The sequence below is a fragment of the Colius striatus genome, chromosome 3 (assembly GCF_028858725.1).
Source record: "Colius striatus isolate bColStr4 chromosome 3, bColStr4.1.hap1, whole genome shotgun sequence".
Classification (NCBI taxonomy): Eukaryota; Metazoa; Chordata; class Aves; order Coliiformes; family Coliidae; genus Colius; species Colius striatus.
In genome coordinates, this window is record NC_084761.1 from 22,346,572 (window position 1) to 22,370,612 (window position 24,041).

Sequence of the window (24,041 nt, forward strand, 5' to 3'; positions counted from 1 at the left end):
ATGGGTGTCTGCCACCAGCTGTTCACAGCCCCTTCTCTTCTGCAGGTCTCATGTGCCCCAAGGAGAGTCTGAACACACACTGCTTGGTACATTTCTTGCACTTCCAGGGGGAAAAGATGCTATGGCAACACAAAGACATTAATTCCTCTAAGAGCTTGCAGCTGAGAGCTAAATGGGTTTCCCCTCACCCTTTAGCCACCAATTTCTAGATGATGGAAGACCAATCTGAGCTGTTCAGCTCAAGATGAGTAAGGCTGCTGGTAAGCTGCCCTTAGGAAACACATCAGGAGGCCTCATCTACAGCCAGGAGAGAGGTTGGTCTAGTGTTTCCATCAAAAGGTGACCACAATGCCAGCCCAACCTGGGGTGGAACAAGACCGCTACACTGATGTTCTGTCACCAGGGGATCAGAGGGTTTTCCCTAGAAGTTCTAGGCACCTAGAAGTTCTGGGCACCTCTAGGCACCTAGAAGTTCTGGAACTTCTCTCAAGGTCATCATCAGCAATCAAAAAGATCACGTTAAATGTGTTTAGTGTCTCAAATAAGATAGCTCCTGTGGTATGTAAGAGTTAAACCTATCTCTGACCACACCATGAGGAATGGTTTGTCTGCATGTTTTGCACTTACATCACTATACAGTTTCAAACTGAAACAAGTTGTAAATCAAGGAGTGCTGGTCAGAGCCCCATAAGCTCCCTTTAGAAAATAGCCCACACCATATATGCTCAAACAACTTACATTGAACTAATCACCACTGCAAAATATCCTTCATATGATGAGCTCATGATTTTACACAATGCTGTATCTCAAAGAGAAAGAGGAGTCAAATGTCCTCTACAAGTGTTGGAAGCATCTGCCACTAGGTGGCTGACAAAATGTACTGGGGAAAAAAAAAATCTGTAGCAGGTTGATGCTGAGAGAGGGGAATATTTGGGCAGAGCAAGTGCAATAAAAGCAGTGTGCTGTCACTATCATAGGTATCAACAAGGGAAAGGAGATTTAGATTGGAAATTGGGAAGAAATTTTTCACTGATGGTTGTTGAAGGCTGGCACAGGCTGCCCAGGGAGGTGGCAGAGTCCCCATCCCTGAAGCTATTTAAAAGCTGAAGTGCTGAGTGACATGGGTTAGCTGTGGGCTTGGCATTGTTAGGTGAGTGGTCAGACTTGATCTTAAAGGTCTTTTCCAGACAAAATGATTACATGATTCTGGCAACCCAGGCCAAGGTTTTAGACACAGTAAGGACCCCAGACAGAAGCTGGGATTTTGAGTTATTAAAAATCAAGACCGCAAATCATCAGGTTGGGGCTCTGCTCCTGGCACACAACTCTAAGCAGCCTCACCTTTGGCTGTGAGTCAGCAAACAGTTCTTCCTCATCAGGATTGAGGGCAGGTTGATTCCAGGAGGCCAAGCTGATGGGCTTCAGTCGACCTGCTGCCTCTCTGCTCTGCCTGTCAGCCACACTCTGTATAGCCTTTCCATGGGACAGGAAGGAAGAAGGCTGTTAGATACATCACGGAATTAAAGCTTAACCACAGATCCAGGGCAAAGGCTGTGTTCTGAAGGGTTGGGTGGGTTTTTTTTTGTAAATAAATGAGTCTGTAATTATAAACAGTTTCAACGCCTCTGCTTAATGAGATCACTAGCTATTTCTTAGCCATTTCTTAGCCAAAATTTGAGCAAGTGAAGTACATCTATTTCAAACACAACAGAACTGGAACTTACACTTGGGCATTTTTCTTTTGCAGTGAATAAGAACACTTTCTCCATCCCTGTGGCTCTGACAAATTGAAATACTTGCTTCTGACTCAAGTGCTGCGTTTTCCAATGTGTATTTACAGCAAAGGTGTCAGTTAAAAACAGCATAGCAGGCACAGAGGTGTTAACTTCCAATTACTGTACAATGCCTGCTGCTCATGGGTTGGAAAAGCAACATAGATTTTTGCATCAACTGCAGTTCTAAGTGTTATTGAGAGCATTGCTAATGGTAAGGCTACAGCACGCTTTATTACAGTAAGAACATCTGTTTACCGAAGACAAAGGCACCTCTTGCAGATGTGTTTTCTCTGGTTCTTCCTTCAATGTCAGATTGATCAAATTACCCTGTAAAAGCAGCAGCAATGCAAGGTTATTAAAATCCAAGAACACTCATTAGCACATTCAAAAGCTGCTTGCTACGGGGAATTATTAGAACAAGGATATCTTCTGAAGGAGAAGTAAATAAAGACTATTTGGATTAGCTTTTCAATTTGCAGTCAACTCATTTGTATAATATTAATTTGATTTGTAATAGCATGTCATTCCTGTTATTATCTCCAGCAGCTAACAGCAGCAGCAAAAAGTGTAATTAGAGTTCACACAGTTTGACTGCCAGGAGGGCAACTTCAGGAAAAAGAAAGCTCAGACATAGATATTGTACAAACAAAATAGCACTCAGGGATGCAAGAAACATTCAATATGGCAAAATGGCAAGGCTTAAAAAGATCTGTTTAAGCCAGAGTTCCAGAAAGGAACTCCAAACCCTGCAAGGAATAGTCAGGAAACCCTAGGGCAGGCAGCAGAAGGATTTAGAAATTCCAATTTCTTTTTACCGTTCTCATGAGGAGCCACTCAGTGCAGAGTGGCCTTTTGTACAGGTGCTGAACTGGGACTTGGGAGATGCTGAGAGGCCACCTGAGTGCTCAGAAGGCCAGCCTGGCCTCTCTCAATCAGCAAAGAACTCCTTGTTTCCTGAAATTTTTCTCCTCAATGAGAGAGACTTACACCATGACACTTTTCTTGTTATCACAGCTATAGACAGCAGTTTCAAGCAGAATAGCCCAGGACAGATAGATACCCTTCTGGCATGCATTGGCTCTGGCTTTGTTACACTCTCAACTTCCCTGCTGTCTTGGGAGTTTTTTTGCACAGTAAGAGCATCACTGTTCCCACATTAGGTTGGCAATCAGCACAGAAGCAAGGCAAGGGCAGAACACAGACTTTGTGGCTATGAAGGATGCTGCTGAACAAAGACTTTCATACTGGGCAGAACTTGGAATTTCAGCTTTTTCCTCCACTGCCCCAGCTACTGTAAACCTGGAGACCTTTTGCCTTGGTGTCCTGAAAAGCTGGACAATTGCAGAAAGTGCTCATCCCTCCTCTCCAAAAGGCCACCATGAAGTTGCAGTTGTGATCATCTACAATGGTGGATCATCACATGTCTGACCATAAGTCCAGGAGATGAGCTGACAGTCCCACATGGGACCAGAGCAACTCAGGTGACATGCTTAAGGATTACAGCTGAGATGCCCAGGGGCAGCCCTTTTCCTAAGGCCATTCCATATTCCCCATTCCAAGGGGAACCCTCTGGTTCTGCTCAAAGCACTGCTCTTGGAGCAAAAGGAAGCAAGTCCTACAGTCAAAGATGAGGGAAAGATAGATTGTGAAGACATGAAGCACTCCAAGGAACAGCAACAATGTATGAGCGTCTTTAGTCTGCTTCTACAAAAAAAGAAGAGTTTTACACCTTCTTTTACTGACCTTTGTTTTATTACACAAGACATCTTGTCTGCTTGCTTGATCTGCTCCTGTTTCTTCCTGCTGGCCATTTGACCAGACCAACATCCTTTTGACGCCCAAGCTGTCCTGAGACTTATTTATATCTTTTTTCTCCAACAGTGCAATAGTCATCCTGATGAGATACAGTTCAATATTTGCAGGAACGAGTTTTCTAATTGCTTGAATTTTGGTGGTGTCTTGGAAAAAATAGAAATGCAATTTTTTTTTTAATCCTCTTGCCCCTTGTTCACTTTTCTCATGTTGTAGAACACATCATCTGTCCCTCATTAAAGCATAGGATAGATGAAAGCAAGGACAAAATTACTAAGGAATAAAACATATGGCTCTGAATCTTAAGAAAACAGATTGTGAGGTCATGGGATAAATCCTCACCTCGTTCATGCTCACAGAAACTTACTGTCCTCAAATTTAGTCTAAAACACCAGAATTGCCCATGTCTAACGTGCATGTCCTAGCAATAATTTTCTCAAGAGGAAGGCTATATTAGCTCAGGCTGAGAAGCCTCTCTTCTTTCTTAAATATAGTACCATGTCAGTTCTTAATTCCAGCACGGCACTAAAATTTAAGACGGCAATCTCAGTCTGGTTGAGCCTGTAACTGCTGCTGAAGACATATATTAACCTACAACAGGACAAAAGCAAAGTGACTAGCAAGTCAGCAAACTCTGCCAGCCTAAGAAATTAAAGTATTAGGGCAAGACTGAGTTTTAAGTCACTCAGTCTCAGAACATCAGTATGTGGCTGTCTTCAGCCTCTGAACTAGCCTGTGGCACCAGATGGCAGTGTCAAGAGGAAGAACCCATTCTCCTCCTCATCATAAACACCTTCCAGAGAAGTTGCACTGGGAAAATTCTGCAGCTCTTATTCAGCATATTTTTCTGTAGATATCAGTACTTAGAGGAAGGCTTTGTCAGGCTAACGTTTCCCCTAAAAACACTTCAATAAATAGATTTAAGAACAGTGCTTGAATATTTTCAACAGCCATACAATTGAGCAAAAGGATTTGTAAAGGGCTACTCTGTTTTGCCCTTTAATAAATCAAAATTGCCTTATTTTACAATGTAACCTCGAAAGGAAACCATGACCCTAGCATTGCCATACTTTGCCCTGCCACAGCAACAGGCCTTCCAGAAGTCATGGGCTCTACTTCAAGAAGCAGTTGAGCTGTCAAGTTTTTCATCCCCTCGATGCATACGCTGCTGCCATGAGAAGCTTCAGAGAAGGGCTGTGATGCTCACCCGAGTCAATGGGAGGATTACAGATAACATCGGAAATCATCTGCTGAACTTCAGGAGTCAAACCTGCTCGCTCCAGGTTGACAGGGAAGCCAGCTTTCATTGCCTGGAACAGATGAGTGCCAACCTCAGATACAGGCAGAGATCTGGTCTCACTTATAGTCCTCTAGGGTAACAAAGAAAACAGGAATTAAGATGGCAGAAGTGTCTGAAACGCAACTGAAAGCTCAAAACCTGGCAGTCTCCCACTCCCAAAACATCATCAGGTGATACTGACACACAGCAGTGCAACAAAGCTCCCTAAAACAGTTCTTACTCCTAATGTTTAGTTCACTTCTCCAGCTTGTAAGGAGCACTTTTTTTCTCTTAAAGCTATTATTTCACAGCTAGAGTGCATGACTTCTTTTCTTAAGATTATCTGCCTTGAAGATAAACATCTCAAGCTTAGCTGCCCAAACTTGTACTTTTCAAGGAGAGATTCCAAAGTGGTTATTTGCCTTCCTTAAATGAACATATACCATACATATAATCACCAGGATTAGTGGATAGTGAGCATCAAGTGACCCACTAATAATTACACAATTGTTCCTTGTTAATGAGTCCTTAGGTATACATACCTTAGGTAAGATAGGGACTATTTTACAAAGTTTACAGTACTTTTGGGAGGGGAAAAGCAAAACTCAAAGAAACCTCAGATTCCTTTGCAGACTTGACAATTAAACTACCTCAAAGTAGCTCATGAGGCCCATCTCCACAGGGCACGCAGCACAACTCCAGTTTTGCCATATGCCCTGTATCACTTGAACAGAACTTGTCCTCACCTTGTGTTCCTAGCAGGAAACATAGCCTTCCAAAATCTAAACTTGAAAAGCGTGATAACACTAAGGACTTAGACTTTAGTTTTGCATGGAGCCTTCTCATGAGCTTTGTCTCCTGACATGCAAGTCTTATATGGCATAGGCAAAGCAATAGAGCAGTCAGTGAAATCTGGCCAGCCCAGTTTTCATATGTTTCCCAGTATATAGAGGTAAGTCTCATTTGCGAGGAAAGACACTGCCTCAGTGTTTTAAATCAACCTTGCCCCAGCACTGGGCAGAGGATTTCGGACACCTTGCAAATCCTCCTCCTCTAGACAAGGTATCGCTGCCATTACTCTTCCAAAAGGAAGGGGCTTCCACAGAGAAGGGCTTACCACAGAGAGATTTTTCTCTTGGAACAGGACATATGTAACGTGCTCTGAGGGAGAGAGGACTCTAGTAGCCTTCCAGGGAGATGCTTCTTTCTGATCTTTAGATCCTGATGTTGGGAATATGTTTGTCTAAGTGAGAAAGATTGAGAAGAATTATATCGCAGTGACAACCAATGGATCACCCTCCTTTTCTCTTAAAGATTAACATGGAGTCATTCATCTCTGTAGAGGTTGGTTTTGACCCCAAGGCCATGTTCACAGGAAAAGCAGCCCCATGTAACAAACAAGGAATCGAGATGGACATCCACATAAATTCACTCTTATTAGAATAAGCTTGGGCTTATCTGAGGGTCTTGCAAAAAAAAAAAAAGGCAACCAGAAAAAACATGTCCAGATCAGTGTTGCTCATCACACATAAAACTATTCCATCAGAACAAACTGTGGTGTTCAGCCTGTTGCTTAGGATGGTGAAATCCCTCTACTTCTTGAGAAAAACCCTCAAACCAAACAAGAATATGCTCTTGGTCCTCATCCCTAGACCATAATAGCTTTCCTGAAGTAGAAAGAAGACTCCACAGAGTCTTATCAAGCATTACAGAGAAGTAGGACTGCTGCTCTACCTGCTTTCTAAGGTACATTAATACCGTGAACTCTTGATTTATATAGAAATTCAGATCCCCAAAGCAAAACTGCTTCATAGTTCCTCTAATGCTCCTCTCCATGGCCCCTACCTAACAGTCTCTTACCATACTGACTGGTGAGGAGCCACTGCAGAAAGTCTTGGACAGAAAAAAAATCAACTCCGAAAGGAGAAACAAGAAAAGTATTTCCAACAGCTGGAAACCTAAGCTCTACTGCCAGTCTTCTAAGGAGAACCTTTGAGGATGCAAAGTCCTGCTCTCCAAGTCTGAGTCAATAAACCATAGTGAAGGAACATTTACTGTAATCTTTGACCTTAATCCCCAAATCACAATCACTACCAGTATGCTCTCAATAATGCGACACTGATCAGACAACTCAGCCTGGCCAGATGGGTGAACTTTCTAAGGATGTCCTGGACTTTCAAGATGATCACACCAATGTGGATCATTAGTCAAGTCTCAAGGCCATGGCTAAGTAGCACATTCAGATTTGGGAGATCTCTTTGTACATCAGGCTAGCAACTTTCCCTCCCGTGCTTGGATGGAATAGTTGTAAAGAAGATAAAACTCCAAAGGAAAAATTCAACTGCTACAGACCAAATTTCAGCTTTAAGGCTCTTACAAAGTAGCAGAAGTAAGGCATACCTTTAGATCATTCACTAGGCAGAAGTCCTTAATTTCAGCCAGGAGAGGAACCAACAGTATGGATTTTGCTTCAGATACACCATCAATCCTCTTCACATTCTCAACACTTGTAGGCCTGGTTTAGGTCAAATAATAAAATCTGTGGTAATGTCCTATGTCAATGCTTGCAAACATCAAATATCTGCAGTGGACAAACATTTGGACTACAGATCTATCAGTCAAAACTCAAAAAGGTTATTACTGTGCCCTCCTCAACTTTGCACCTAATGAACTTCACTGTTTATGCTTCTGAATCATGAAGCTTGATCACTGCTGCTTAATACTTTGGAGGACCCATTTACCACTCAGAGCTTTATTTGGCTTTTACCTCTGAAGAGCTCTTCCCTGCAGTAACAATATACACATTTCAAAACCAGTATTGTCTAATGCCTTTCAGTAGCTGGGAAAGGCACTTCAGATGCATTACCAACTGAGCTGCTCCACAACACCCTCATGACATGAGGAAAATAATTGAAGAATTTCTTCCCCTTCTTCTGGTAGTTGAGTAACACTAAATTATGCAGAGCTACTCATGCAAGTTAAGGGAATTATCTTGCCCTGGAGCCAACTCTTAGCAGGATAGGGGCATACTAAAATGATTAGAACACATGGGACACACAGGCAGAAAAACTTGTCTCTTGGTTATTTTTTGATAGCAACTAGAACGAAGAAGCAAGTCTGATGCTGACAACTGTCTGTCTGACTTACACCAGTCAGTGGCCTACAACAGTATGAGAACAAAAGACTACACTCAGGAAAACAGCTGCTCCTCTACCAATGAAGCATACTCTCCCAATGAAAGCAGAAAGGGGATTTCAGTTGGCTTGCAACCTTCTCAGTTTGTACTACATGCATGCATACTGGCATTACCTTACTCGAGTCATTTCCACCAGGATCTTATTGGTTGCCAAGACAGCTGGAGGAATTACCTTCTCATTAGCTACCTTCTGTCTAGCAGTCAGCAGCTTGCCATACAGAGCAGTCTGTGAAGAGAAGAGCCAAATTCTCATGAAGCAGCTCTAGATCACACACAGTAAAATTAACATGGGAGGGAAAGTTATAACTTCCCTCATCTTCCCACTAATATACAAAACCCCCACAATCTATTAATCTATCTTCACATATTTAAAGCCTTTTCTAGAACTTTTATTCAAAACATTTTTGTAACAGTAAGAGCTGCCTAAGCCAGCTGCTCCAATACAGCAGGGTTGTGGTCTGCAGCCTGACTGCAATTCACAGATATGCTATGTCCTCCAAAATCTTACCTCTAGTTCTTTTTCTCGAGGGGAAATAACACGTTCTAGGGGCTTGGAAGAAGGTGATTTTGCTGGTGAGTGCTCTGCCACACTGACAAAAAAAACAAGTCCTGTGTTAGATTAGTTTATTCAGGAACTTTGCACAAGGCTGTGAGAGAACATCAGTCCAACTTATTTTGCCTGCCCTGACAGCACCATAAGACTGCAGTCTGGCACTTTGTGCTATTGCTGCACTCAGACAGGACTTTCGGCCAGTATCCCTAATGTAACACAATTCCTCTGTACCTGCTCCTGTAACCTAAAAATAGCATCTTCCTGCACAAAGTTCAAGAGAGGAAACTGAAGTTTTATGAAAAAGAACCCCAAACACCACCAACATTGGACATCATCAAAACATGATCTTACAAGCACTTGTCATTTATGACATTCTAACAGCATTCCACAAGGAACACCTTTTACCTTGCCCTCCGCCCTCCTAGCTGTTAACATTCATCCTGGCCAAAAAGAGCTAATAACTTCAAAGGCATTGGTAACAAGGATACAGCTGCTATGCTGGAAGCAGAATTAGTTCACATTACCACTCGTATGTCTCCAGTCCACAGGCTCATGTACACAGGGACATTTACTCCTATTAAGACTGCTCCTATTATACTGCAATATCTATTAGCACACAAACTGGACTAAGAGCATCCTTTCCTAAGCCACATGTGAAATAACACTTGTTTTGGACTGTAGTTGTTCCTACAATGATTTTTCTTCACAAGGATAGTGGTAATTATTCAGCTTCATTGACAGATCCTATTTTCTTGTTACTTGCCAGCATCAGGCTCCTTGCCTGAAAGAAAAAAATTTCCTGCTCAGAAATGCAAGGTGGGTTTCATCAGAAGCACCATACGAACCAGAAAAACAAAACTACTTTGTCCTACTTTTTGCAAAAGCTTATTCTATTTCTTTTGACCTAAGAAAGCCTCAACTTGATCTCAGTCTTATCCAGATCAATGTAGAAAGGCAGAAGCCTACGTGCTCATCCACAGCCCCTGCAGAAGGCATATATTCAGTCTGCCAGCTTTAGGACTCAATTTTTCTCCCTTTTTAGCCTGAGTTATATATGCCAACTGTTTGGAGAAAATCCTGAAACAAACAAAAAACCAAAACACCCCACCCAAGCACACAACAATTCTCCATTTCTTATTTTAAATCATCACAAATTAAAAATCCATCAACCACCACATTCAAGACAGGATAAAAAAAGATGTGGGCCCAGTAAAAACATCCAATGTAAATCTGCTATTGCTTTTTATCAACATTTGCTATTTTTCTTGTTTGGATTTGAAGTAATATCAGTGAGAATATGTGCACTTCAACAATTGCTAAAGTGTTTTGCCTGTAACACTACAAGTATACACAGCTTGTCAAATTCAGCAAAGCCTGTTTAATATCAAACTACTACAATATTTTGTAATACAATATGGAGTACAGCAAGTTTTAAGTGCTTGTGTTTAATTCATTAAACATTTTTACCATCACTTCACATAGGAGAACGCTGGTTTTAGCGATACTGTTTGTAAGATGATCCTTATTAACACTGTCAAAGTTAGCTGGTTCGTTTTAATTTAGAATACGGTACCTGTTAAGCATGTCATTGCCTCTTGTAGGAGTTTTATTCCTTCTCTCATACGAAAACATATCATACAGAGATACCTAAAAAATGAAAGAACAAGAAAAACAAATGCTACTTTACCAATCTTTCCATTGAAGTTGCTGTTAGCAGCAAGATGCTCACTTGTGATACTGTGACACACTTGCAATATTTTGTTTAATACCAACAAGGATGGACCACAGTGTTCAAGAGAAGTTGTATTCATACAGACCTGCTTCACTGGTGACTGCATCGTTCCTTTCCCATCTAGGGAGCGCTGTGTTGAGAGCACAGGTAAAGGTCTGCTGCTGTAATAAAAGGAATTATATTCTTAATCCTACCAGACCAAGTCATTGGTACAGGGATACTGCTGCTTAAAATAATTCATGTTTTGCCAAGTGAACTGATTGGAACTTGGTATAGGGCTCTCTGACAAATGAGAAGTTCTTCCTGATTTGTTTAGAAATTAGAATCACCATTTTCTGTGAAAAGACACTGAGGCCCTCAAAGCCTGTTAATACTAGAATTTTTAATAAATAAGAAGAATCTTGTCTCATGGAAGAAAGATTTTGGTGACAAAATCAGAATTTGTGATGACTTAAAAATTTAATCTTTCTGAAGATCTCATTACTGAAGAAAAAAACGAATACCAACTTTGTTTTGCACCAAGCACACAGCTCTGTTGTTGCTTACTGTTTAATAATATGCATATTGTTTCTCTTCTAGAACACCTGTAGCTGAAAGTTAAAACAGTAGAATACTAGAAGACAAAAATGGTATTATTACCAGATGTACTTGTTTTTTAGCAAGACTAAGACGATTTAGACACCAGATGAGGCTCCTAAGACCAGCACTGAAGAGCATTGTTCTAATACTACTTTTCACAGCGAAGCCTCTGCAACCTCCAGTTCATCTTTCACTTGAAAAGGGTTGCTCAGAATTACTGTTTGTGAAGACCAGCACAGCATTCTTTACTTAAATATAACCAGAAGCAAGAGAACACAAGCAAAAACTTCTCACGTCACTTTCTTGGAACTGAATACTGACAGGAAATACCTGACCACCACTGAGAAAACACCCCACTTTGGTAGACATGCTCACCAACACTTTAAATAGTCAGAATACACAAAATAAAGAAATATATAAAGACAAACAACTACACATCTGTGCTGAATTAACTCTTGTTAGAATGAAGGCTTTTCTGTTCAATCCTCAGCTTAAATTCTACGAAAAAGTAGGTCAAGTGCATAATTGGGAAAACAAGTTGTTTGCTGCTCTATTTCAAGTCTCACAGTTTCACTCACCAACACACGATAGAACTCAAATCTTGATGGATTTTCTTCTATTGTGTTTTTGTCCTCATCTGACGACTTCCTCCACACAAGGATGCATTGCCACAACATGCTTCCAGGCTACCCAGAATCCTTTGTAACTGAAAACCCACACTTTCTTACTAGCTTTGGTGGACGAAGGCACAAAGTCATTTCTACAAACTTCATTTCCCCACTAACCTTCTCAGTTACACAACCATCTGATTAGCTCTTCTGAAAATCTCCAGTGATAAAGCCCTGTGAATTTAAGCTGTGAGCCACGCTCTTAGAAGGACTAGACAGCATCACCTTTCACACCAGCACTCAGAGGCGTCTATCCAGGCGCTCCCACTGACAGTTTTTGGTTATTATGATACTACTTAAGGGAAAGCTTTAGCTAAGGAAAAAAAACACAACAAAAAACCAACCCCAAGTGCACAAGTCTCCCATACAACCCATCCACCTCCAGAAGCAGCCTTCAGAAACTGATGTTAAAATAACAAAGAAGCCTCAAGAGAACATGTCACAATTACCTTCTAGGAGGCTTTTGCAGGTTAAGGTCTTCACTGGACTGTAATAGAAGACTTGCATTTGAGGTGGATCTAGCATTTAACAGCCAATTTCTGCCCTGTAAGAAATAAACCATATGGCTTAGCTACAGACTACTCAGAGAAGCCTTTTAAGGGTAGGTTCATATCAAAAAGTACCTTCTGGGTATGCACGCATATGGTTGCAAACTTGCTCATACACCCAGAGACTTCTTTGAGGAATCCTTCCATTATCAACTGTTGGCAGAGGGATTTCCACCAGTTTTCTGACCAGTCTTTTCCACTGCCAAAGAGAGGGTGTCGTCGGTATCTGTCTGGCAAGCGTTGAGAGTTCTGAAATTATTGAAGGGATAGGTCATTGTTCTCCAGTCCTTGGAGAAAAAGTTTCCAATGCAACCAGTAAACCAAGAACCTGAGATATGAGAAGCATGTCCTCGAGAATACTTCTCCACAGATCTGTACTCCAAAATATTTTGTGAAGTTCACATAATACTCATTACAATAAATTCACCTTCAGCAGCTCAATGATGAGAGCCTAAGCTATGGTTATTGCCTCCTTCATGTCACCCAAAGAGCAGTTTCACTCTACTCACCTAATCCACTTTCTGCCAAGGCTGTGACAAGATTATTACCTCCTTTTGTAGTAAGACCTCAGATAAACCTATGCCTATATGACAGAATTGTTCACCTTCCCCCTTTTTATACAGAGCAGGTTACAGAAACAACTCAGCCATCCACAGCAATGAAGAAAGTCACCTAGTGCAGTTTGTGTTCAACCACTCGAGGCCAATCTTTCATTGCATGTGTTCAAATAGAACCAGTTATCCATTTTGGTTTTAATTAAAAAGAGTCTACAGAAAGAAAAAATAATTGTCTAGTCTTGTTTACATCCCAGAACAGTGGCAGAAAGCCAGAAGCAAGCTCACTACAGATGTCTGCTCTATTCTTCCTCCTCTGGCCTTCACTGCCATGTGCCTTTAAAACAAAACAAACAATAAAACAAGTTGCTGATTCATTTTTACTAGTGGTTTAGACTTAAAAAAAAATCTGATTGGCTCCTGTCTGATGAGCTCTCACCCTGCCTGAACTCAGGGCGCAAAGGCTAAAGCCTGTCTTACAAGAGAAACTCTTGGGATGATCTTGAAGTGTTGAGAACTTTTCTGAATCAGGGAATTAACAGGGGATCAAGTGTTTAAAGTGTCTCAGGCAGAAGAAAAGCAGGGCTTGTGATTAACAGCTACAATTTTGGACAACAGTAGGGTGGAGGCTCACTTCTTGCCATTTATAGGGCTGGTTGTTAACACAGGTTTTCCAGATCCTTGCTAGTATTTATATCTGAGTCCCTTCATGCTAAGCATGATGTAAACACAGAAAATCTATCCCCAAGAAGACCATTTTCCTTGTAAAGGAAAACGGACCAGGCTGATATAGAAGAAGAGAGGAAGCCAAGTGAAAGAAATCCAGGTCAGGCAGTGGTCAGCATACGAGGGTCTGCTGAGCTCCGTATCATCTCCAGGGATCACAGTAAGAAGCCATCTGGAGAATTTCAAGTTGTCAAGGAGCTGCTATCCTGCATGCACGGCAAGAGAAGCAGCCAAAGAGGGGCTTGTTTCTGACCTTCAGCAGCAAGGAATGGAAGCTGGAGCTGCCCAGCTGCAGCCAACAGGGACTCAGCTTGCTGCTGGTTAAGACCAGGGCACAAAGTCCTGACAGTAAATAACAGAATCACCTATTCACCAGGCAAAGAGAAAGCATCAAGTCCCATTTCCTTTCCTCTACACAGCCCTCATTCAACTTTTAACATTCATTACTTAAAAGCATGGCTACATTTCTAAGCTTTCAGTCATGCCAGCTGCATTAATTACTCCAATGGCTGCACATTTTCAGAGTATGGTTTTGACTTGGAGAAGAAATTCAACCATGGAAATAACTATAATAAGACTGAGATGCAAAACAGTAAACTGTGTCCATATTTGGGGGAAAACACCTTCAATTAAGTTTGGCATAAGACTGACCAACAGAAGCCAAAATGGCAATTTCAATTGTGTACAAATCATTAAATGCTAAAAGGACTACTAAAAACCAGTCATTGAGACTACTAACAACAACAACAAAATCATTGCTAAAATAAATAATTGCTGAAATAGCTAGATTCCCCTGTTTGCTGATAAAAAAGAGGCTTTAAGAGACACATATTCTTCATTTGGCAGGGTTAGTATAGTGTTTCTGTCAACACAGCTCTAAATCAGTTTCCCAGAGACCCTTGTTTGTTTTCATGGTCTGACTCAGCATCCAAATATTAAGTGAAACATGACCTCCTCTATGGATCACATAAGGTTTGTCAGGGGTCACCTGAACTTTGCAAAAAGATACCACTAACTTAAAAAGAGTAGAATTCCCTATAAACTATACATGAGATTTTAAAGCAACATACCAGTCAGCCTCAAACAGAGACAGCATGTAAACTTAGGGCAACATTATTTCTTTCATTACTTCCAGAGCATATATTGATACAGCAAAGGAAAGCAACTTTAAAATTTAGAGTTATGTTAGCCCAGAAAAGGTATTCTTGCAGGTAATTAAAAGTTATTCGGTATTTGCAGTGAAAATTTGGCGTAATCTTCACTTCTTCCAGTAATAATGAATTAACAATCAAAACTACATTAAAATATGTAACCAAATATTTTTCCTGTAGACACATTTGTGTGACAACTAGCAACTTAACTTTCTTATTAAAAGGAAAAGAGAGGGACATTGTTCAACTAGTTTTATCAACCACCATAGGTGATTGATTTTTTTCTTCCTCAGGTTCTAAACATAAGTAGTGACTCCCTTCTTTTGTTATTTTATTTCTGATGAGTTTTTTGACAAGTACCTCAACATTTTAAGTAAAGGTATGTAGAGATAATTTACATCCATTCTAGTACCTTTCTTCTCATCTCACTACTCCATTAGGCCAGCATTACAAAGCCACAGTGTAAGCCATAATTTGCTTTAATGTAACAAATAAACCAATTACCAAGCAAAGAGTTTATTCCTCATTCTGAAAAGACTATTCCTTTCAGGATAATGGAAATTGTGCATCCTCATAAAACCCACTTAACTCTCTCTACAAAAACATCAAACTTGCCACAAAGGAAACAAAAACTTGAGCCTTACAAGACGGGCTTTAGAACCTCTGCCAATACTTGGGTTGGCAATCGTGTGTTTACTAAAAATTGGCTGTTACAATAACTCAAAAAACCCCACAGAATAAAGAACAGCTCCACACAAGACCAATAACAGGTACCCTTTCTAAGATGAACTCTTGGGCCACAGAGGACTGAACATTGCACTACTAAGAAAAAAAACAATGAAGAGGGCAAGAGCTTGGAGATGGAAATTCTTCATTTGATCTATGTGCATGAAATAAAGTACAACATGCTTAGCAGGTCCACTAATTGTATGGCTGTTGCCTTGAAAGCTTGCTGCATGGAAAGTGCTGCCTTCAGAAGGTCTACACCACCTCTCTTTACAGATATCCATCTCTCTGAGAGGAAGGTAATAAATATATAGGAGTGTGTACATAAATTTATATGCACGTACTTTAATGTATTGTTTGGTATGTCAATAAAGAGAGATACTCCAGTCCCCACTGTCAGAACACGTATGAGGATTGTTACTGTCACTTACAGATCCTCGGAGAAACAGAATTGGAAGTCTAGTTCCAAACTTCTCTCCCAGGGCACTCACTGCAGATAACAGCTGATAAGCTTGCTTCCCAAAGTCCTGCAAGCCACCTTCTGAGTCACTGGCGACTGCAGAACAAGAGGCTCTAAAATGCAAAGAAAACCAAGTTGAACATGTACAAATGAAATACACTCTCCTTGCAAGTGAAAACTTCATACACACTTCAAGATACATTAACATAAACAAACATGTTTAAGAGTAAAGAACTAGGACTGAAAACGTGAGATCAAGCAAAAGTTAAAAATGACTTGTGATTAAGTCAGCTGTCCAACACAACAGTAAATAGTTTTTTGTGGAACTCGTGGTGACAGAACAACCTTGTCTCAGCAATCTTCTGAATTTAGTATTTGAATATTTGGGCTGTTTTAGGAATATAAGACATTTCTTTAATTGCACTTCATAGTAAAGAGGTTTTTGTCTTTTAACATACAAAAGGAATAAAACAGAAGGAAAGAGAAAGGCCATTAAAGATTTTTTAATGTTTGTTATGCATTCATTATTGACTGGAAGAACCCATTGAAAAACTGACATCAATTGTAAAGAGGAGAAAAAGGACAACTACCTATTTCAAGTGACTTTGGTTCTTCAACCAAAACTGACTATATGTCTCTTTACTGGCACAGCAATGTGACTGCAAAGATAGAAATTATCTCTCAAATTCTCTTCTTGGTTAGCAAGGCTAAGATTTCTCACTCCTTGAGCACACAGGAAACACAGGTGAATTGATAACATGCTTCCAGAAAGCAACCCAGCATAATATCTTGTCTCTGATCAGGAAGCATCAGGCTACAAGCAAGAACAAGGAATCTTTTATAACTTCGGGGAAAGCACACACATGTGCCCAGGAGAAAGTGAGGAAGGTGTTCCTGCTCATTCCTGCTTGAGTACTGACCCCCTGGATGTGTTGAAGGCAAGCCACAAGATTAACAGCAATGCCAGAAACAACCTACGTCGGCACACGCTGGAACAAGAGAAGAGCTCCCTTCACGCTCCAGCAATTTAACCTTAGACACGAATATTGCACTCAACTTGCAAGTATTTTCTTTTGGGATTAATTATCTAACAGGATTTCAACGGGTGAACAGAAGTGTATTTCACAGTCTGAGTGTTGCTCTAAACTCTTTTAGGATGTGTGACCATACTTTGTAGGCTTTCCCACAGCCTAACTTAGAGTTTATCAACTGCCTCGTGGCTTGCTCAACTACTTAGAAGGTTAGAGACAGTTCAAAGATAAACTCCAGGCTCAACATCTGCCAGATCAGATTCATAACAAGACAATTCTTTTAGATAATTTGCCTTTTAAGCTAGTCTGAGAGACCATAATCTCTTGTATCAGTCTTCAGGGAAGAAAGCTTACCTGGACCTGCAATTATCACAGCATTCTTCCGTGCCCGTGATGCCAGAGGAAACCTTCCGGAGTTGTTTGTCTTCAAAATGAGACAAGATGATTCTACCCAAGGGAATGTAGCGAATTAGAGAAAAGACCAAGAATTTACACATTAAATTTATTGCAGAAAACCAAGTTGAAATCAGCATCATTAATTAATTCACTGGGGAGCCAATTATTTGGCCTTGATTCCTCTAAAGAGAGAGTTAGGGTTTGGGTTTCTTTTTTTTGAAAAGTAAATAAGGAAACACTTGATGCATATGTATAAATATGCCAAAGGCTGTATTTTTTGATACTGCTTTTTAATACACAGCATATTTGCAGAACACATTGTGGGTCTAAGATGCCTTCTGGTTACAGCCTCCAGTTGTGACTGAGTCACAGTGGCTCTTATCGAAGCTGATAGAAATGATAGAAAGCATTAAATGGATTCCAGCACTCACTTCCTCCTGCAGCCATTTGACACAAGGTACTTCTCTATTTTTGTCAACATCTTCAGTTTGTACAACCGGAACTTTTCATTGCGTATCTCATTTAGAAGATATCTGTCAGTCAAAAGGAAAATGAAGAGCCTTAAATACTGACTACAATTCCCGTCCCACACCAAAAATGAAGTATGTCAGACAACTGCCTCAAATTCAACAGAAACAGACAGAAAAAAAAATCGATCCTGCAAAAGCCAGACTCAAACTGCCTGCCTGTTTCTTGACAGTCTTAATCCTTATAGCACAAGGCATACTCAGATGAGCTCCTTATTGACATTCTTCTAAATACGGCCATTATTCTACGCAAGGCAGAAGTGACAGATAGTAGCTTGTGGAGTTGCAAGAAGCTACACTTCACAAGTCCATGTCAAAAGGCACAGAGAAGGAAACAAAGAGCAGAGGGCAATTTGTCTTACTCTCTAGTTGTTCTAACTCCGGCAAGTTCTCATCAATGCCACTGCCAGATGATAAAAAACTCAGAAGTGGCATGCCTATTGCTATACATCTACCTATTGCTAAAGGTTTTATTGCTGCCTGCCTTGCAAAGCATCTTCACAGAAGGCTCAACTGGAACAAACTCATTAACATCAGTACAATTGTGAACTATCTTCTAGAAAAGTACAGCATACTTGCACTGCATGTACACAGGAAAGGATGTGCAACCACTCCAAAAGATAAACTGCATTTTCAACCAAACCAAAAGAAAGAGAAGCAGGGTGAGTATGGTTTGACAATGCATATTAAAGCAGTTGTCTTCTGTCACTTACCTGTTAAAAGACAAGTCTGTTGGAGTCCACAAGATGTGACAAGAAGCAGGAAGCCCATCACGACCAGCTCGCCCAATTTCTTGATAATAGGATTCCATTTCCTTAGGGGCACCGTAATGAATAACCAACCGGATATCTGCTTTATTGATGCCCATGCCAAATGCCACTGTAGCCACAACACACTACAAAATAGGAGGCACATGCTGAGTGTTTTGAAATAAGCATCCAGAACATGTCTAGATTAATGCTCACATACTTGGTGATAACTCTTGCTACAGATCCAGAACAGTCTAAATTACAATGGCTTTCAACTCACCTGTGATTTCCACACATTGATTTCAGTAAGAACATGAGGGCAGTATTATAAACAAGAGTGATGGTATGTTGTGGCAAATGCTACAGCATTTTTAAGCAATTACTCTCAAACAAAAGGCACAAAGCCTGTTGTGAAGAGGAACGTAAGTCTCAGGGTAGCTCTTTGCCTACTTATCTGCAGGACGAAGAAAGTAGCTCACAGAACTTGTGATACTGTTCCAGCTACCCCTATTTTCCTCAGATGCTATGCTTTAAGAGACTTGCAAGGAATTAGAAACGTAAGTCAAGAATCCTATTACTGTCAGCCTACATCAACAATTTCTTTGCCCAGAACTGGATAGAAATGGGAAATAAATGCCGGTATTCCCAAATTATTTTCTCTACCAGAAACTCCGCAATTATAAATAGGACCAAATGGACTTAAGTTTCCTACATACCTGAATTTCATCCCTCATGAACTGGTGATGAATGTCTCTCCTTTGTTTGATTCCCATACCAGCATGGTACGCACCACAGGCTACACTGAGTTTAATCAATTCAGATACAACCTGTTCAGTAGCTTTTCTGGAATGGCAGTAGATAATGGTGGGGCCTTCAAACTCATACGCAGAACTGCTGTAAGTAACAGCAACAGGTAAAGACACAGAACAGAAGTCACCCTTCTGCAAAAAATCTAACTGAATCTAGTTGGAGGGGCAATGTAACTTTTCCAGCAGTTCACCTTCTTGGGGATTTAGAAATTGAAAGATATTTTAACTGTTCCACTCGTACAAAAATTGCATGTGTTTCAGAAAAATCGATTTAGAAGTTATTTGGTGCTCTTGATTTTGCAAAACACGGATTTTGGTCTTTGTTGAAACAGCAGACTATGGCCTCCTGATTTCCTTAGTCATGGTAAAAACAGGCCTTTACAGCTGTCACTTTTGAAAAGCCTACATTTAGGTAACAAGCTACAAATGAGTGATGATAATTTATATTGCTGTATAAAATCATAGAATTGTTTCATCTGGAAACGCCCAGCCTTAAAGAGGCACATACTGTAGCGTGCAACAAGAAAAATGGGACCAGAATGGGTACACTACTGGGACTGCTAACAGAAAAGGACTGCTGTTGTTCTCTGATTAGCTTTACAAAAAACAATATTACCATACATTTAGTACAGCACCCTTCCGAAAGTTATGCACCAGCCAATCCAACATAATCATTCAAATTGCTACAGTGTCAGCAGGTCCACCAAGGATCAAATGATCCTAAAGGCCCTTAACTCAGTAGCATGCAAACAGTGAAAGTGCAACTCTCTGACTCAGGAGGCTTTTTATAAATTGGGACAGAGGTGGGCACAACATTGGACATGATAGAAGTGACTATAGCACGATATCAGAGCCATGCTACAGAGAAAGCCTAGGATTCTCCTCATCGACTCGTTTTAAGACTGCTATCAATTCTTACCATACAATACCAAAACTGCAACATAAAGTCTGAGGGGGTCAATAAAAACAGGCTTAAATCCTTACGTTCCTTTCCTAGTAAGGAACTGCTTCAAATCCTTAAGGATATCTCCACTTTGTCGTCCCACTTCTAAGTACAGGTTAGGTCTGTCAAAGCTAGTACATGTGACCTGAGGTTTCTTCAGGTTCAGACAACGCACTATGTCTTCTCGGATTGATGGACTTGCAGTTGCAGTTAAAGCAACAATGGGAACCTGCAATCAGAATTAGAAGAACAAGTCAAGAGCTCCTATTTTTAAGAACAACAACAACAAAAAAAATCACAAATCAAAGCATATACACAGGCACTTTAAACTGTTTATGGTCACCAGATCAGACCAGCTATTTGGAAAACATCACTAATGTTTAGCTTCCTAGATCTGTAGTCTACGTTGTTCAGGAAAGTAGTCAGAGACAGAAAGAACACTGTTAAAATACAGAGTTCTGTTCTGAATGTGTGCTTTCTTAGGTGCATATTCAACAAGTTAACAGGAATTTTCTCATGTTATTGGCTAAATTTAGGGAACATAGCATAAATCTTCCAAAAACAGTATGTAAAGTTCAGGTCTAAATCTTTGAGCTTATGCCATAAATGATTGAGGAGTATCTAGAAATCATAGTTGCTTGCTTATGTAAGCCACTCAGCCAGACAATTTAAAAAAATAAATAGATCCCTCAGTATTAAACCAGATGCTGTAGGAGATGGTAGGATCACAGAATCATTACAGTTGGAAAACACCTTTAAGATCAAGTCCAATCACTACCCTCACACTGCCAGGCCCATCACTAAACTAAACCACATCCCTCAGCACCTCATCTATGCGTCTTGTGAATATCTCCAGGGACAGTGACTCCACCACCTCTCTGGGCAGCCTGTTCCGATGCTTAATAACCTTCTTGGTGAAAAAGTTCTTCCTAATGTCCAATATAAAGGGGCACAACTCGAGCCCCTTTCCTCCTGTCCTATCATTCATTACTGGAGAGAAGAGATCACCCCCGACCTCACTACAATTCCCTTTCAGATATCCCTAAGCTGAAGGATTCAACAAAGTAATGTATTTTTTTCAAAAGTTTCTGGTTGTCTGGGTTCAGAATATCCTCTATTTAAGCATTTGGGAAAAATACCACAAAACTCAGTCATTGACAGTGACTGCATGAACAACAAACAGCATGGTAAGTACATGCAAAGAGCAACATCAAGAAACCGATATTACAAAGTATCATATAGAATGAGACAGTATCTTTCTCTTACATTGGAAATAAAGCATATCAAAACCTCACCGATGGCAGAGCCTTCTTTAATGAGCCTAAGCTTCTAAAGGAATTTCTGAAGTCATGGCCCCACTCGGAAATGCAATGAGCTTCATCAACAGCTATGAGGGTAATACCTGCAGCACAAAACCACAGCACCGACACATCAACAGGACAAACCAACATGGGAAGTGACAAAGTACAAACACTCTATTCTGCTCAATTTCAAGCTTTCTTAAGAAGGCACCAGCAGTCTGCTTAAGTTCTTGTTTCTAGAATGCTTTCTGCTATATCTACTCCCCAAGCCCATTCTTATGACCTCTTCTGTGGAAACATCTAAGAGCTTTTACAGATTACCCCCACCGCCATCTCTGCTTCCTTTTCCAAGCTCCAAGTATCCAACATCCCTCACAATGGCTTGAAATCAAAAGCTACCTCTGACAGGACTTTTTCCTACTCCCTGCTTCTCAGACTTTTACTAAATGTCACATGTACCATTAGTTCTACTTTCTGGATTGTAACAGTCTGAGTGCCTCAAGTCTGCACTGAAGAGCTAAGTTAAAAGTCCAGAAAGATATGAGGGGAGAAGGGTTAAAGATGTCCCTGAAAAATAACCTTACATTTTCTGAAGCAGAAAAACCCCACAACTTGAGTACAGATATGCCATTCTAATCTGCGTGCTCAAAACATGTTTGTCTCACAAAGCCACACATACAGTTTCTTGGTACTCTGGATATCCAGATGACCCGTCTTCTTGCTAGATAGTTCTTGCTGCCTATAGCACTAGAAACTCAGTTCCTTAGTAAAAGAAAGTTTACATGTCTTCAGTTTATCCGAGATGCATCATCTTTGATGAAAAGGGAATTTTTACGATGCATTACAACGTTTCAAACCACAAATTTAATTGTTACATTGAGAAAAAAAACAGATTAGAATAATTAAAAGACTAAAATAGTGATATACTTTTTGCTTCCTGTGGTTTAAAGTTCAGTATTTTATCACCTCTGTTCCCAATAAGCTGTCTAATGTTCCCATGCCATAACCACTATTATCAGATGTTCACTTTTCCATCAGTGACAGGATCTTCCAACACCATTTATGGCAGTCACTACACTAGTGTCTGAGCTCACTAGTGATAAGAAAATGGTGAAAAATGCCCAAGCATTAAAAAAAGTTTAAGTGTAGTTATGAATTTAAGCTGCCTGTCAACACATCCACTACCTTATCCTCAACTTACCAATAGTTCGGTCAAGATCCTGAAGGAACTGCAAATTCCCCGAACAGAACTCAGGAGTCATATATATGACTCTGTATTGACCCCTGAAACATCAAGAAAATACACCATCACAGAAAGAAAAACCACAGAGAACTCAATCAAATGAAACAAAACCATGATTGTCTGAAAGATGCAAGCGAGGACAAGCACACACTTCTGAATAGGGAACAAGAGGAAGGAAGTGAAAGTTGTAGAAAGCATTCCAAAATAGTAGGAAAGCAAGACAATACACAGCCTTACAGGAAAAGGAACAACAGCAGACAAATGGACTAGCCTTTTGAAGGAGAAGGGACAGTTGTGATGACTTGGTGACAAATGCAGGTCAATGACCTGTGTAAAATCCTCTATAAATCAAAACAAAGCTGAGTCAACAAGCCTCATTCTCCCCAGCCAGAGTACACAGGCTCTTAGCATAGTTGAATGCAAGCAATACCACTGACTGTCAGTCTCCAGGTCTGGGCCAGAAACTAGAATTTCAGTAACGAAAGATCAGGGAGACGTCCTGCCTCTCAAATACAACTACATCAGAGCCTGCAGTCCCAAAAAACTTAACTAAGACTTACGCTTTGATGTCGTCTTTGATGTTCTTGCACTGAGCTGAGCCAAGCAAACAAGCTGGAATCTGTGACATGCTGCAGAAATAAAAAGCAGTCATGAACAGATTTACTTTCAACACTTTGTCTTTGCTTTCAGCACCTTGCAAAGGAAGTTCAAGCCGCAGGGTCAGAAGCTACTTTTTTCCAAGCATCTATGTGGGATAAACCTTTTGAAAAACCATGAGCGGTCAGCAGCTATTCCTGCCACTCAAATGCTCTTCTACTTTCCCTCCAGCTGTCTCTCAGCACACACAATTGATTAGTGCAAGAAGGAATCACAATTAAGACCATTTAAGAGCAATTAAGACCATTCTCCTTGCACAAGAACTAAGTTAACTAATACCACAGTCAAAAGAATAAATACACTAAGTATATTTTCTTTAGTAATGACCTTATGCAGTTCATCACATTTGGATGTAAAGCCTTTCTAGCTTGCAAGCTTGAGAGCTACTGGTGCTGCATCTGCTAATTTTCTACCAGGTGGCTGCTTTTTTTGACAGATTCAGTAATTAAGCTTACCAGCTCAGACATTTCATGTTAACTTTATTGTACCTTGGTGATTTAGTGGATTTTATTTGCCACCCTTGGCTTTGATAGCCTCTCCTCACTTACGCCTCTCTATTTCAGCCCTTGGCAGAACTGCATCCAGACTGACAGACAAATTACTGAATTGCATTAGGCTGTAGAAAT

General features: G+C 40.4%; 1 protein-coding gene across 6 annotated transcripts in view; it reads right to left on the bottom strand.

Moving 5' to 3' along the window:
* Positions 1 to 24,041, bottom strand: part of WRN (WRN RecQ like helicase) — a 44,323-nt gene that overhangs the window by 753 nt on the left and 19,529 nt on the right. For 3 of the 6 annotated variants that reach the window (XM_061992293.1, XM_061992289.1, XM_061992294.1), the window contains 21 exons: positions 23,319 to 23,387; positions 22,717 to 22,799; positions 21,510 to 21,616; positions 20,256 to 20,443; positions 19,179 to 19,356; positions 18,427 to 18,608; positions 17,618 to 17,719; positions 17,145 to 17,237; positions 15,731 to 15,872; positions 12,218 to 12,391; positions 12,044 to 12,138; positions 10,433 to 10,508; positions 10,189 to 10,262; positions 8,571 to 8,652; positions 8,176 to 8,288; positions 7,267 to 7,381; positions 5,984 to 6,109; positions 4,795 to 4,957; positions 3,519 to 3,733; positions 2,031 to 2,102; positions 1,342 to 1,473 (listed from right to left, as the gene is read on the bottom strand). In XM_061992293.1, the coding sequence (XP_061848277.1) occupies positions 1,342 to 1,473; positions 2,031 to 2,102; positions 3,519 to 3,733; positions 4,795 to 4,957; positions 5,984 to 6,109; positions 7,267 to 7,381; positions 8,176 to 8,288; positions 8,571 to 8,652; positions 10,189 to 10,262; positions 10,433 to 10,508; positions 12,044 to 12,138; positions 12,218 to 12,391; positions 15,731 to 15,872; positions 17,145 to 17,237; positions 17,618 to 17,719; positions 18,427 to 18,608; positions 19,179 to 19,356; positions 20,256 to 20,443; positions 21,510 to 21,616; positions 22,717 to 22,799; positions 23,319 to 23,387 (2,581 nt within the window). The remainder of the gene's footprint in view (positions 1 to 1,341; positions 1,474 to 2,030; positions 2,103 to 3,518; positions 3,734 to 4,794; positions 4,958 to 5,983; positions 6,110 to 7,266; positions 7,382 to 8,175; positions 8,289 to 8,570; positions 8,653 to 10,188; positions 10,263 to 10,432; positions 10,509 to 12,043; positions 12,139 to 12,217; positions 12,392 to 15,730; positions 15,873 to 17,144; positions 17,238 to 17,617; positions 17,720 to 18,426; positions 18,609 to 19,178; positions 19,357 to 20,255; positions 20,444 to 21,509; positions 21,617 to 22,716; positions 22,800 to 23,318; positions 23,388 to 24,041) is intronic. The other 3 variants (XM_061992291.1, XM_061992290.1, XM_061992292.1) reach the window with 3 other exon arrangements.